At 48.2% G+C, this 14,802-nt stretch overlaps 1 protein-coding gene across 1 annotated transcript; it reads left to right on the top strand.

Annotated features, from left to right (window-relative positions):
• Positions 1–3,078: 3,078 nt before the first annotated feature.
• On the top strand, positions 3,079–14,429 carry NENF (neudesin neurotrophic factor). The gene is made up of 4 exons (XM_001108201.5): positions 3,079–3,276; positions 10,571–10,631; positions 12,673–12,776; positions 14,121–14,429. The coding sequence occupies exons 1-4, from the start codon at positions 3,100–3,102 to the stop codon at positions 14,295–14,297; spliced, it is 519 nt and encodes a 172-aa protein (XP_001108201.2). The 5' UTR covers positions 3,079–3,099; the 3' UTR covers positions 14,298–14,429.
• The last annotated feature ends 373 nt before the right edge of the window (positions 14,430–14,802 follow it).

Consider the following 14,802-nt stretch of genomic DNA (forward strand, 5'->3'; position numbering starts at 1 on the left):
AGCTCTCTACTTTAGGCAAAGGGATCCTAATGGTTAGGCAGGAATATCATCACTTCTGTTCAGCTTGAAGAAGTTACTAAAGATGGATTTCTGTCCCCCTACACCCCTTAGGATTAAGGGTCTACTTGTAGAAAGGAGGACGGAATTATGTCAGAAGTGTCCTAACCAGAGTGACTCCATCTTGAATAAAGGTCAGATAAAGCCAAATCTGCTGGGTGACTTTCCCAGGAAGATAGGCACTCTTCACAAGATGTTTATGGTTGAGGAAATGAGATAATGGAAAAAAGGTATTCTTAGTTTAAAAATGAGTTTCACTCTAGGCCAGGCGCTGTGGCTCATGTCTGTAATCCCAGCACTGTGGGAGGCCGAGGCGGGCGGATCACGAGGTTGGGAGATGGAGACCATCCTGGCAAATACGGTGAAACCCCATCTCTACTAAAAATACAAAACAATTAGCCAGGCGTGGTGGCGGGCACCTGTAGTCCCAGCTTCTAGGGAGGCTGAGGCAGGAGAATGGCGTGAACCCGGGAGGCAGTGGAGTTTGCAGAGAGCGGAGATCGCACCACTGCACTCCAGCCTGGGTGACAGAGCCAGACTCCGTCTCAAAAAAAAAAAAAAAAAAAAAGAGTTTCACTCTAAAGATAACAGTACACCCATAAATTTTCCCTGAAATCAATAGTTACACAAGAGAATAACAATACTAATAGTCTGTCACAAGCTGATCATAGGCCTTTGTAATAAAGTACACTAGTTGTAGCCCTATAAAAGCAAGCATTACATTGAAGGCAGAGGTGCTCCTATATAAGCAATACTTGCTTACTACTACTTGCAAGCAAGTATACTACTCAGAAATAGAGTAGTACTATTATTAGAAATGGAATAGTTTCTTTTTTTTTTTTTTTTTTTTTTTTGAGACGGAGTCTCGCCCTGTCGCCCAGGCTGGAGTGCAGTGGCGCGATCTTGGCTCACTGCAAGCTCTGCCTTCCGGGCCCACGCCATTCTCCTGCCTCAGCCTCCCGAGTAGCTGGGACCACAGGTGCCCGCCACCACACCCGGCTAATTTTTTGTATTTTTAGTAGAGACGAGGTTTCACCATGTTAGCCAGGAAGGTCTCGATCTCCTGACCTTGTGATCCGCCCGCCTCAGCCTCCCAAAGTGCTGGGATTACAGGCGTGAGCCACCACGCCCGGCTTAGAAATGGAATAATTTCTAATAAACTACTTTAACTATTATACTCTGCAACTTGCCCTGATTCTTTGCCGCGGACATCTAAGAACCTGCTCTTGGGTCTGGAATGAGACCCCTTTTCTGTTAATTCCTCTATTCCATTTACTCAGAGTAAAAGCCAGTCTGCAAAATAACCTGTGAGGCCTCCAAGATCCACCCTGACTCCCTTACCCACTTCCTTCCTGACTTCATCTATCCCTCTTACCTTCCCTTGATCCTCCAGCAAGCCGGGTATCCTCATTCCTCCGCATTTATGAGCCTGTTACTTTGACCAAAGTGCTCTTCCCTCTAGACCGCCTCCTTCCTCTCCTGTAGATTTTTAGGCAAATACCATGTTCTCAGTGAGGACTTCCCTAACCTGCCTATTTAAAATGACCATCCCATAACTGGGCACCGTTGCTCAAGCCTGTAATCCCAGCACTTTGGGAAGATGAGGTGGATGGTTCACTTGAGGTCAGGAGTTCAAGACCAGCCTGGCCAGCATATAGTGAAACCCTATCTTGACTAAAAATTAAAAAAAAAAAAAAAAAAAATTAGCTGGGCATGGTGGTGGGTGCCTGTAATCCCAACTACTCTGGAGGCTGACACAGGAGAATCACTTGAACCCGGGAGGTGGAGGTTGCAGTGAGTTGAGATGGTGCCACTGCACTCCAGCCTAGGTGACAGACTCCGTGTCAAAAATAAATAAATACATAACAATAAAATAAAATAAAATGGCCATCCCAGTGCTCCCTATCTCTTTGCCCTGCTTTTTCTCCCTAGTATTCACCACCATCTAACATAATACTTAGAATCTTATTGTCTATCTGCCCACACAATGTAAGCTCCACGTGGGCATGGATCTGTCTTCTTCAGTGATGAGTCCCCAGTGACCTGGTACATGCAGGTACTCAAAAAATATTTGTTGCATAAAGTAATGAGCAAAGTTTGGCACAAATGTTAGCTATTATTATTTCAGGGCATATCGGTGACAGCACCCTACCCTTTGCAAAAATCTTCTTGGGAACCAGAAACTTAAACACAACTAGGAAGAAAAAAAGTCAGCCAAAAATAAAAGCAGGGGTCTTATTTTAGAAATACACCTTTCCAGGTCCTGTGGCCGGGCGCGGTGGCTCAAGCCTGTAATCCCAGCACTTTGGGAGGCCGAGACGGGCGGATCACGAGGTCAGGAGATCGAGACCATCCTGGCTAACACGGTGAAACCCCGTCTCTATTAAGAAATACAAAAAAAACTAGCCGGGCGAGGTGGCGGGCGCCTGTAGTCCCAGCTACTCGGGAGGCTGAGGCCGGAGAATGGCGTGAACCCGGGAGGCGGAGCTTGCAGTGAGCTGAGATCCGGCCACTGCACTCCAGCCTGGGTGATAGAGGGAGACTCCGTCTCAAAAAAAAAAAAAAAAAAAAAAAGAAATACACCTTTCCAGGTCCTGGTATGTCGGGCTCTGTCATCTTTGTATCTGATCAAGGAACCACTGTGACATTTTTTGGTAACTTCCAGTCTGCAGTTTGGATTTAGGAGTTCAGGATTACAATCCTAGTTCCCAGCTTTCCAGCCGCGCCGCCCGAATAGCCCTGCCAGCCCCACCCCGAGGCGCAGGAGGCGCGCGGAGGGCGGGGGCTATCGGTTCCCCGCCCTCTGGCCGGCTCTGGGCGCGGGGCGGGACTCCCGGCCGCGGGGCGGGACTCCCGGCCGCGGGGCGGGACTCCCGGCCGCGGGGCGGGACTCCCGGCCGCGGGGCGGGACTCCCGGCCGCGGGGCGGGACTCCCGGCCGCGGGGCGGGACTCCCGGCCGCGGGGCGGGACTCCCGGCCGCGGGGCGGGCGTGCTGAGACCCCGCCGCCCTGGCTGGCCTTGCCAAGCGCTGCGCGCTCACCATGGCGGGCCCCGCGCCGGGGCGGCGGCTGCGGCCGCTGGCAGCGCTGGCCCTGGTCCTAGCGCTGGCCCCGGGGCTGCCCACAGCCCGGGCTGGGCAGACTCCGCGCCCTGCCGAGCGGGGGCCCCCAGTGCGTCTTTTTACCGAGGAGGAGCTGGCCCGCTATGGCGGGGAGGAGGTAGGCGGGGCGGCACCGGCCGAGGGACCGGGGATCGCGTCCGGTCTGCGGTGAGCCGAGCTGGGACCCAGGAGGCGCCCGCGGCCCAGGAAGCCTGGGGGACGCGCGGCCCGCGGCGGGCGCCCCCTTCCGGAGACCCGGCTCCGCGCTCTGCCCGGGCGGGCGGGGCCTCTTATATCTAGGCCCCGACGGATGGCCGAGGGTTGAGGGCGAGTCCTCAACGGTCGGAGCGCCCCGCTTTGCCCGCATACCCCACCCTGAGCTTCCCCCTCGGTCCCCGGGAGATTCCCCCTCTAGCCGCCTTTTCGTTGATGATCTGCGTACAGACTTCAGAACTTTCTGGTTTTCATATTAGCATCAGCTGAGGTGCTTACTGTGCCCATGCATAGTGGGGAGTGGCGGGGGACGGAGGGAGGGAAGCAAAGTCTGCTCCCTGGGTTAGGTAGGAATTGGGACAGGTCCTGGGATAAGCCAGTCTTTGCCTGCACTTCCTTTTCCTGCTCCTGTATCCCAGGCCTCCTCTGCATCGGACTCCTCAAACCCACTTTTATGCCTGTGCCCCTGGGGCTCACCCAAAGCTGAAAGCGAGCGTAGAGGGTGAACTGCAGGTTAGAGACCCCCCCCCGCCACACACACACCCACACACGTCAATAGAGACCCACACACACACACACAGACACCCACACACGTCAATCAATAGTCTAGAGGCGTCCAGAAAACTCACAACCACCTGTCCACCTGGGTTGGTTGGGACTGGTGCGATGGCTGTGTCGTGTGGCAGCAAGATGCTGCTCATGACAAGGACCACTGGGGTGCTGATATTAAATGCCGAGCGGGGGAACGGCATTGGGGTGAGGTCATAGTACCATAGCATTTCAGAGCTGGCAGGAACCCATCTCCTGCTTTTACACATAAGAAAACTGAGGCCTGCCACCTGGTAGTGGTAGAGCTGGAAGGGGCCTGATGTTTTTCAAAACCCTCTGGCCTGGTCTCCCTAATTCCTGAGTTAATTGGCCTTATATGGACTGGGATTGCAAGGGGGTGTCAGAAACCTGGCCCTTAGGCAGTGACGCCAGTTTGGGCATCATTTGTGAAGAGGCCGTTTAGAACCATGAGTCAGTGAGGACACCGAGGGAGGGAGACATGGCTGGGATGTGAGGATGTTAAGGGATGCCTTTTTGCCATTAGTAGAGGGAACCAGATGGTTCAGAGTCCAGGCATCTGTGCAGAAAAGAGTTAACGTGACAGGCCTGCTCTCCTTAGAAAATCCTGCTTGCAAGGGTGGGACTTGTCTGGTGTCTAGATTTCTCACCCAATAAGAGTGGGCTCACTTGCCTAGGCTGTATATACAGATGGTGAGGTTAGTATTGAACACTGTATATGCTAGGCAGAGTGTGCCCTATGTGACCAGCCCCCATTGAAAACCTCTTGTGCTGAGTCTAATGGGCATCTCTAGCAGAAGAATGTTCTGTCAGAAGAATGGCACACGTTGTCAAGTTTTGTTGCTGGGGGAAGAGTGTGCTTTTCCTCATGGGAGGGAGAGAGCATAGGAAACCTACACATAGATTCCCCTAGATTCTACCTCTGTGTTTTTCCTTGCCAGCTGTGAGTAGAACTATATGCTGAGTTCTTGGAATCTTCCTTCTAGGGACTCTCCAACTGACCTGATGATCTTTGGGACCGCTGGCACAAAATCTAAGGAAAGAGAGAGTTCACCACTGAGGTTCCAGCAAGAGTGCCAGAACTGCAAGATGAGGACTGAGAAAAGACCCTTGGTTTTTTGATGTTGATGTTATAGATTGAAATTTAACTGAGGGAAACAGAGAGAGGACCTTGAGATGAAAACAGGGTTAGGAAACAATTGTTTTGGGAGTGGAGCCTGAGGATCTCTGTAGGTGGAAGGAAGGAGCCAGAGAGAGGAGGGGAGTGTGGGATGAGAGAGGCAGTTGAGTGCAGTGGGTTCAAGCTACGCTGAGCTGTTTGACCTAGATTGTTCTAGTCTATGCCTGTTATCCAGGGATAATTATTAATAACACCCCCTTTGACTCAGAAGTGTCACAATTTGTATTACATTGGATCATACCTGGTTTTGGGTTCCTGTTCTGCTGTGTGATTTGGGGCAAATTACTAAACCTCTCTGAGTCTCTACTTTGTTCATCTGTAAGATACTTGCATTAGTCAAGGTTTCACTAGGGAACAGAACCATTTGGATATCTATATCTATACAGATGATCCGTGAGCAATACAGGAGTTTGGGGTACCGACACCCATGCAGTCAAAAATCTGCATATAACTTTTTCTTTTGGAGGCAGGGTCTTGCTATGTTGCCCAGACTGGAGTGAGTGGCTTTTCACAGGCACAGTCATGGTGCACTACAGCCTGGCACTCTTGGCCCAAGCGATCCTCCTGTTACAGCCTCCCAAGTAGCTAGTATTACAGGTGTGCACCCAGCCATGTATAACTTTTGACTACCCCCAAAGCTACAATTTTTTTTCTTTTTTCTTCTTCTTTTTTTTTTTTTTTTTTTTTTGAGACAGGGTCTCACTCTGTTGCTAAGCTTGGAGTGCAGTGGCAGGAACACAGCTCACTACAGCCTCCTCCTGGGCTCAAGCAGTCCTCCTACCTCAGCCTCCCCAGTTACTGGCATTACAGGTATGCACCACCACACCCGGCTATCTTTTTAATTTTCTGTGGAGATGGGGTCTTCCTGTGTTGCCCAGGCTGGTGTCGAACTACTGGGCTCAAGCAACTCTTCCACCTGAGTTTCCCAAAGTGCTGGGAATACAGGGGTGAGCCTCCATGCCTGGCTCAAAACTTAACTACTAATAGCCTACTGTTGACCACAAGACCCAAGAATAGAGTTGATTATCACATATTTTGTATATGTATTATATACTGTATTCTTACAGTAATGTAAGCTAGAGAAAAGAAAATGTTCTTAGGAAAATCATAAAGAAGAGAAAATATATTTACTGTTAAGTGAAAGTGGATCATTATAAAGGTCTGCATCCTGAGAAGGAAGAGGAGTGGTTGGTGTTGCTATCTCAGGGGTGGCAGAGGTGGAAGAAAATCCACATATAAGTGGACCCATGCAGTTCAAACCCTGTGTTGTTCAAGGGTCAACTATATATAGATAGAGAAATGGTTTATCAATAAGGATTGGTTTACACGATCGCGGGGGCTCGCTGGGCAAGTTGGAAATATATAGGGTAGGCTATCAGAAGGGGCAGGCTGGAAGCCCTCAGGCAGAAGCAGATGCTGTAGCCCACAGGTCTTTGTGTTTTTTGTTTTTTTCTTGAGACAGAATCTTGCTCTTTCTCCCAGGCTGGAGTGCAGTGGTGCGATCTCAGCTCACTGCAACCTCCACCTCCCATGTTCAGGCATTTCTCTGCCTCAGCGTCCCGAGTAGCTGGGATTACAGGCGCCCACCACCACGCCCGGCTACTTTTTGGTATTTTTTATAGAGACAGGGTTTCACCATCTTGGCCAGGCTGGTCTTGAACTGACCTTGTGATCCACCCACCTCAGCCTCCCAAAGTGCTGGGATTACAGGGGTGAGCCACTGCACCCAGCCTTGTTAAGGTCTTTCAACTATGAGATTAGGACCACCCAGATCATCTTGGATAATCTCCTTATATAAAGCCAATTGATTGTAGATGTTAAACACTTCTAAATACCCGTACAGCAATATCTAGGTGAGTATTTGATTGAATAACTGGGTACAGTAACCTATGCAAATTGACACATAAAATAAATAATCACAATGGTTATAATAAGAGTTCCTAAGCGGTGACTCACACCTGTAATCCCAGCACTTACTTAGGGAGGTCGAGGCAGGAGGATTGCTTGAGACCAGGAGTTTGAGACCAGCCTGGGCAACATAGCGAGACCTCACCTCTACCAAAAGAAAAAAAAAGAGTTCCTCCTCTAAGCAGGTGTTTTGTGAGTGCCGCATTAAATGAGATGGTGGTGTGCACAGGCTTAGCATAGGCCTGGAATAGGGCTCAGCACTGTAAGCCTTAATAAATGTTAGCTACTATTAGTTTTATTATCTTTTTAAAGATACAAGCAAGAGTCATTATAACAGGTCCGCAGTCCTTTCGTGCACTACAGAAATCTAGTAAGTTCTGAAACCTAGACATTTTTGTTTTTCACAAGTCATTTGACAGCAAAACCCAACTTGATCTAAAATCACTTGATGACAGAACCTTGTTGGAGCTGCTACGAGTCTACGTTAGTCTTTATCCCATTTAGTGTGAATGTTCATGTTTCACTGGAGAAATACTAACATGTTTGATTATGGGTGTTGCCTTGTACCTCCCTAGAGGTATTGCGTCATATTTGGTATGTTCCCCATAACACCTTTCTAAAATCTGACAAATTCTCATATTGAAAACGTATCTGATCCCCAAGAGTTTCTGCTGTGGGATTGTGGATTGTATAACAAGACTGCGTAACAAGTCTTTCTGAAACATCTAGCAATGAGTGACTTGTTTCTACTGTATATAAAACCTTCTTTCTTGGATGAGAGCCAAGGCAGACCCGCCTCTATCAGTCACACATCCCGCTGTGTGGTTCAAGGTGAGAGAGCTCAGACACCCATGCAGGGGTTTGTGTGGTTCTCCAGTGGCAGCTTCAGATGGGAAATCCGTGAAGCATGGGTGTCCTGGCTGCTGGTGTCTTTCACAAACCACACTGTCTTCTGGATCTACCACACCAAGAGCCAGTTCTTTCCTTTTAGGCATCGTAGGGCCTCAGAGTGATCCCATAGCATGGCTCCCTAAATCATTCACATATGGGAATAGAAAAATCTTTGGTATATATTAGTTCTCTTCGAATGCTTGCTACAAATCTGGGCGGGGTGTGGTGGTTCACACCTGTAGTACCAGCAGTTTGGGAGGCCGAGCTGGGAAGATCACTGAAGCCCAGGAGTCGGAGACCAGCCTGGGCAACATAGTGAGACCTTGTCTCTATTTTAAAAAAGAAAAAAAATCTGGACAGCATCTCCTTGGTGCTTCTTTAAAACTCCATTCTCCCAGTAATTCTAGTAAGGGTTGTATAGAGGAAGTGATTTTGAGGACCTCTCCTGTAGATAACAGGTTACAGAGTGAGTGTGTTGAACAAAAATGAAAATAGGCAAAAAAAGGTAGTGTGTTCCGAAGTGCCTTTCTTTGGACCTTGTTTTCTTCAACTCTTGTTAAAATTGCCCCGATAGGTAGAGATATCGCTTGCACATGTTCACCGGTAGCTTTTGCCTTGTCACACACCTGTTATGATAGCAGGGTTTCACTGTCTACAAATTGCAGGCCAGAGATTGGCATTCAAGTTTTCAATAAGGAAGAATTGCCCTAGGAAGGGCAAAGGCTTAGAATCAGACAGGTATGAGTCTCCTGATTTTTTATTTACCAGCAGAGAAACCTTTGACAGGTTATGTAAACTCTAAGCCTCAGTTTCTTCACCTATAAAATGGGTATAGTAATACCTGCCTCACAAGATTATTTTATTTTAGTTATGTTTAGTTTTTGAGACAAAGTCTCACTCTGTCACCCAGACTACAGTGCAGTGGCTGATTTTATTTTGTGTTGTGTGTGTGTGTGTGTGTTTTGTTTTTTTGGAGACAGAGTCTTGCTCTGTCATCAAGGCTGGAGTGCAGTAATGTGATCTTGGTTCACTGCAACCTCCTCCTCCTGGGTTCAAGCAATTCTGCCTCCCCAGTAGCTGGGATTATAGGCACCCACCACCACACCCGGCTAATTTTTGTATTTTTAGTAGAGACAGGTTTTCACCATGTTGGCCAGGCTGGTCTCCAACTCCTAACCTCAAGTGATCTGCCCACTTCAGCCTCCCAAAGTGCTGGGAGCCACCGTGCCTGGCTGTCTCTGTGTCACTTCTATTCCTGCGTCTGCATTTATACTCCTAAGCCTTCCACCCACCCTCCACCTTCTCAGTTGCCATTTCCTGGGCCTGAGAGTCTGTCCCTGGGGACTCTGCTATCCTTGGATGTCCATCTATACCGGGTCAGAACTCTCCACCACAGCATGCTCTGTTTACTGATAAGACCATTCCTCTGTGTGGCATGTGTGTGAGGTATCTATGTCACTCTGAGGCCTCAAAAACACTAAACATTCTTTTCTTCCCCTTTAATATGACTTCCTCTTAGCACTCACACCTTCAAGTAAGTAGTTTAAGGAGGAGATAAAGATTTTATTGATAAAAAAAAAAAAGGAGACTGCTGGGTGCAGTGGCTCATGCCTGTAATCCCAGCACTTTGGGAGGCCGAGGTGGGTGGATCACCTGAGGTCAGGAGTTCGAGACCAGCCTGGCCAACATGGTGAAACCCTGTCTCTACTAAAAATACAAAAATTAGCCGGGTGTGGTGGCAGGTACCTGTAATCCCAGCTACTCAAGAGACTGAGTCAGGAGAATCTCTTGAACCCTGAAGGCGGAGGTTGCAGTGAGCTGACATCGCGCCATTGCACTCCAGCCTGGGCAATAAGAGCGAAACTCCGTCTCAAAAAAAAAGAGATGGGGCCCCATGGAGCTGGTTAAGTGACAGTCATTTTGGTGGGAATGTTTATATAAAGGAATGTTACCTATAAGAAGCAAAATATAAAATAGATCGCTCGTATCAGTTACATCAATGTATGACTATTGATGAAGAAGAAAGGAAATTTGGACTGATAAGTAATTCATCATTTACTATTCTTTTGAATTTTTATCTCCATGAAGTTGCTTCAGTTCCTGATTTTCTTTTTTTTTGAGATGGAGTCTCACTGTGTTGCCCAGGCTAGAGTGCAGTGGCATGATCTTGGTTCACTACGACCTCTGGCTCCAGGGTTCAAGTGATTCTCCAGCCTCAGACTCCCGAGCAGCTGGGATTACAGGCATGTACCACCATGGCCGGCTAATTTTTGTATTTTTAGTAGAGGTACGGTTTCGCCATATTGGCCAGGGTGGTCTTGAACTCCTGACCTCAGGTGATCCGTCCGCCTTGGTCTCCCACAGTGCTGGGATTACAGGTGGGAGTCACTGTACCCGGCCCCTGATTTTCTTTATAAAGGAGAGGATTGCCACATTCTTGTCATGAGACTTTATGACTTTTCCAAATTTCTGTGCATGGGCATGACGCTGCCCAGGCAGGTGGCAAGCTCACCAAGGACCAGGCTTAACAGAAGGCCATTGGGACTTGACCCACTGCTCTTTGCTCAGCTTGTGATGGGAGAAGATTTAACTAAGTTGCACTGGAAGAGCCAGCTCTTCCCCTCCTATTCACAGCTTCTCCCCTGCTTTCTAGGAAGATCAGCCCATCTACTTGGCAGTGAAGGGAGTGGTGTTTGATGTCACCTCCGGAAAGGGTAAGTGGTGTGGCATTTTGAATCTTCATTTCCAGGGAGCACAGAAGCCAGAGTGAGCAGCACTTGGAGGTGTGAGGAAAGGGAGGGAACATTAGGTAAGTCTGTTTCATTCCATTTTATTTTTTTTAGTTTTAATTTAATTTAATTTAATTTTGAGACAGAGTTTCACTCTGTCACCCAGGCTGGAGTGTGGTGGCACGATCTTGGCTCACTGCAAACTCTGCCTCTCGGGTTCAAACAATTCTCTGCCTCAGCCTTCTGAGTAGTTGGGATTACAGGCACTCACCACCACCCCCCGGCTAATTTTTTAATATTTTTAGTAGAGATGGGGTTTCACCATCTTGGCGAGGCTGGTCTTGAACTCCTGACCTCGTGATCCACCCGCTTTGGCCTCCCAAAGTGCTAGTATTACAGGCGTGAGCCACCACACCTGGCCTTCCTTCCATTTTAAATGAGCAGATTGAGTTAATCTTTGTCAGTGTTTTACTTCAGTAGGGGTTTTTTCCTCTGATGATGATATTACTCAAAAGCCTTCCATGGCTTTCCATTGCCTGTAGAATTAAATTCAAACTTGATGATTTACCCTAGTTGAAGCAATGAGAGAAGTGTTCTTTAATTTTTTTTTTTTTTTTTTTTTGAGACGGAGTCTCGCTCTGTCGCCCAGGCTGGAGTGCAGTGGCCGGATCTCAGCTCACTGCAAGCTCCACCTCCCGGGTTCACGCCATTCTCCTGCCTCAGCCTCCCGAGTAGCTGGGACTACAGGCGCCCGCCACCTCGCCTGGCTAGTTTTTTGTATTTTTTAGTAGAGACAGGGTTTCACCGTGTTAGCCAGGATGGTCTCGATCTCCTGACCTCATGATCCGCCCATCTCGGCCTCCCAAAGTGCTGGGATTACAGGCGTGAGCCACCGCGCCCGGCCGAGAAGTGTTCTTTAGTAAAGAGTTGGCATTATAGTACATTACAGAACATTTTAGTGCCATTTAGTGTAACTACTAATGATATCTTGGAGGTAGTTTTATATTGGTTCATCTATTATTTGATAACAAACACTGCTGAATGGAAATAGATTTGGCTTCCACCAACATTTAAGAAGAAGGAACATTTTTCTTGTTTGCATCTTTAATTTTTTTTTTGGAGATAGAGTCTCACTCTGTCGCCCAGGTTAGAGTGCAGTGATGCGACCTCCTCCACCTGCCAGGTTCGAGCAGTTCTCCTGCCTCAGCCTCCCGAGTTATTGGGATTACAAGTGTATAGCACCATGCCCAGCTAATTTTTTGTATTTTTAGTAGAGCTGGGGTTTCACCATGTTGGCCAGGCTGGTTTTGAACTCCTGACCTCAAATGATCCGCCCATCTTGGCTTCTCAGAGTGCTGGGATTACAGTCGTGAGTCACCACACCCAGCCTGCGTCTCTTATATTTTTAAGAGACTATTTTCTCAGTATTAACACTTAGGTTAAAAAAAAAAAAAGAGCGAGAGTGGGGCTGGGCACAGTGGCTCATGCTTGTAATCCCAGCACTTTGGGAGACCAAGGTGGGTGGATCATGTGAGCTCAGGAGTTCAAGACTAGCCTGGGCAACATGATGAAACCCCATCTCTTCAAAAAATACACAAATTAGCTGGGCGTGGCGGTGCATGCCTGTAGTCCCAGCTACTCTGGAGGCTGAGGTGGGAGAATCGCTTGAACCTGGGAGGTGGACATTGCAGTGAGCCAAGATCGTGCCACTGTACTCCAGCCTGGACAAGAGTGAGGCCCTGTCAAAAAAAAAAAAAAAGTTTTAGGGGGACTATTCTCATTTTGTATTTTCTGAAAATCCCTGCTCAGCCTGCATGTGTGACTTATTTCACATTTAGAATGAATGGAATCCAACCTGATGGCTGGGGTGGCTTACTGGACTTTATGTCGCCATTGTTTGGCCTCTCTGTGAGCCTGGAGCCTTTTTTAGGATTGGGTAGGGGCCTTGGGAGCCCCCCACGTGCAGGCTCCAGGTTACTCTGCATGTAAACCCACACTCACGTCTCTTCCTTCCTCCCCACTACAGAGTTTTATGGACGAGGAGCCCCTTACAATGCCTTGACCGGGAAGGACTCCACTAGAGGGGTAGCCAAGATGTCCTTGGATCCTGCAGACCTCACCTATGACACTGTGAGCCAGATTATAAGCCTTTGTTAAAATGCTCTACCTCCTTGTCCATGCCTTTTTCTCTTTTTCTTTTTTTCTTTCTTTCTTTTTTTTTTTTTTTTTTTTTTTTTTTACCTCTGGGCAGGAGCAAGGCTTCCTAACTGGCTTATTTACCCCTGTGGTCCGCTTGGTGTGGTGGCTAGGCATTTTCTTGAAATAGATTATCCTGCCGTGTCACCTTGACTCAGAAACCTTCCGTGGCTGTCTGTTGCCTAGAGTTAAGTCCAAACTCTTACGAACTTGTGATCCAACTCAGTGATCATCACAATTTGGCCCCAACCTGCTTTGGCAACCTAATGCTCCTTATGATCTGTACCTGCCACCCCGTCCCCTCAGCCCCTTACAGTCTTGCTATTAGTCTCTGAGACCCATTCCCCAGGCCATGCTTGGTAGATTTGTGGATGATCTAGATTGGGAAGAAAGGTCTCCCTCTATGCTCATATTTCTGTGAAGGAGAAGATAGCATTAAAACATTTTTTAGACCGGGAGTGATGGATCATGCCTGTAATCCTAGCACTTTGGAAGGCCAAGGTGGGTGGATCACCTGAGGTCAGGAGTTTGAGACCAGCTAGGCCAACATGGAGAAACCCCATCTCTACTAAAAATACAAAAATTAGCCAGGCGTGGTGGCATGTGCCTGTAATCCCAGCTACTTGGGAGGCTGAGGCAGGAGAATTGCTCGAATCCAGGAGGCGGAGGTTGCAGTGAGTTGAGATCGTGCCACTGTGCTCCAGGCTGGGCAACAGAGTGAGACTTCATCTCAAAGAAAAAAAAAAAATTTTTTTTTAAAACCTATTCAAGGTCTAAATAATCCCAACAGTAAGGCTGGAATTTCCCCCAACAGTGCTCAACATCAAACTGACATTGAGATAAATTGAGATGAGCCAAACTTACAACAAAATGAATGTAACAATATTACAAAAATGAAGAACTTAAGAAAGGGGAAGGTGCCAAATGTATAATGGGAGGAGTGTAGAGAGAGGGAGAATTAAGTGGGGGAAGGAAGGGGATGCAGATGCAGCAGGGCATGCCCTGCCCCACCCCAGCATGGTCATGGTGCTCTTTGGAGTCTTTCATCCTTGCATCAGTCAAACTGCAAAGTGTGATGAAGCATTGCTCCCCGTATGTTATACCCTCCCACCTGCCCCACACAGCAATGTCTCTTAAGCCATTTGTCCATTATTTGGTTTGTTGAGATACCTTTTCTCTTGCATTAGGGATGTGGGCAAGGCAGGGATGGAGAAAGGCCAGTGCCAAACACCATCCCCTTACCCCATCTCCTGTGTTTCTTGTGCTTTTCTCCCCAAGACGGGTCTCACGGCCAAGGAACTGGAGGCCCTGGATGAGGTCTTCACCAAAGTGTACAAAGCCAAATACCCCATCGTTGGCTACACAGCCCGGAGAATTCTCAATGAGGATGGCAGCCCTAACCTGGACTTCAAGCCTGAAGACCAGCCCCATTTTGACATCAAGGACGAGTTCTGATGTTCCACCTGCAGGAGCAGGTTCTTGGAAGAATGAGTCAGGAAGACACTAGGTGCTGAATCTCCTGCGAAACGGGCTGCCTGGAGCCCCTGAGCCACACAGATCTGAATAAAACAGATGCTTACCCTGGAAGAGCAAATGCCTCCTTTTGTCCTTGGTCAGAGGTTCTGTCTACCTGGGGACCCCTGTCCGCACACCAGGAGCCAATAAGAGCCAAAGTGGGACACCTCCTAGACATCAGTGTCAGCTGGCTGGGCAGTGGGATTTTGAGCGACCTTTATACTTTTCTGTACTTGCCAAATTTTCAGCTGTGACCATGTTCACTTTATAATCAAAACAAAAATAAACATTCTCCATTTTTACAAAAGGAGAATTCTTCCCCAGAGGCCATTTCCTTGGAGCCCCGTCAGCACCCCACGTAAGTGGGTGGGCTGTGTTGTTCTTCCATAGTCCTACGGGGCTGGATGGTGGGGCATTTTGGCGATGGGGCAGGAAAGGAGAGTGG

Source organism: Macaca mulatta, chromosome 1 (assembly GCF_049350105.2).
Source record: "Macaca mulatta isolate MMU2019108-1 chromosome 1, T2T-MMU8v2.0, whole genome shotgun sequence".
NCBI classification, from domain to species: domain Eukaryota; kingdom Metazoa; phylum Chordata; class Mammalia; order Primates; family Cercopithecidae; genus Macaca; species Macaca mulatta.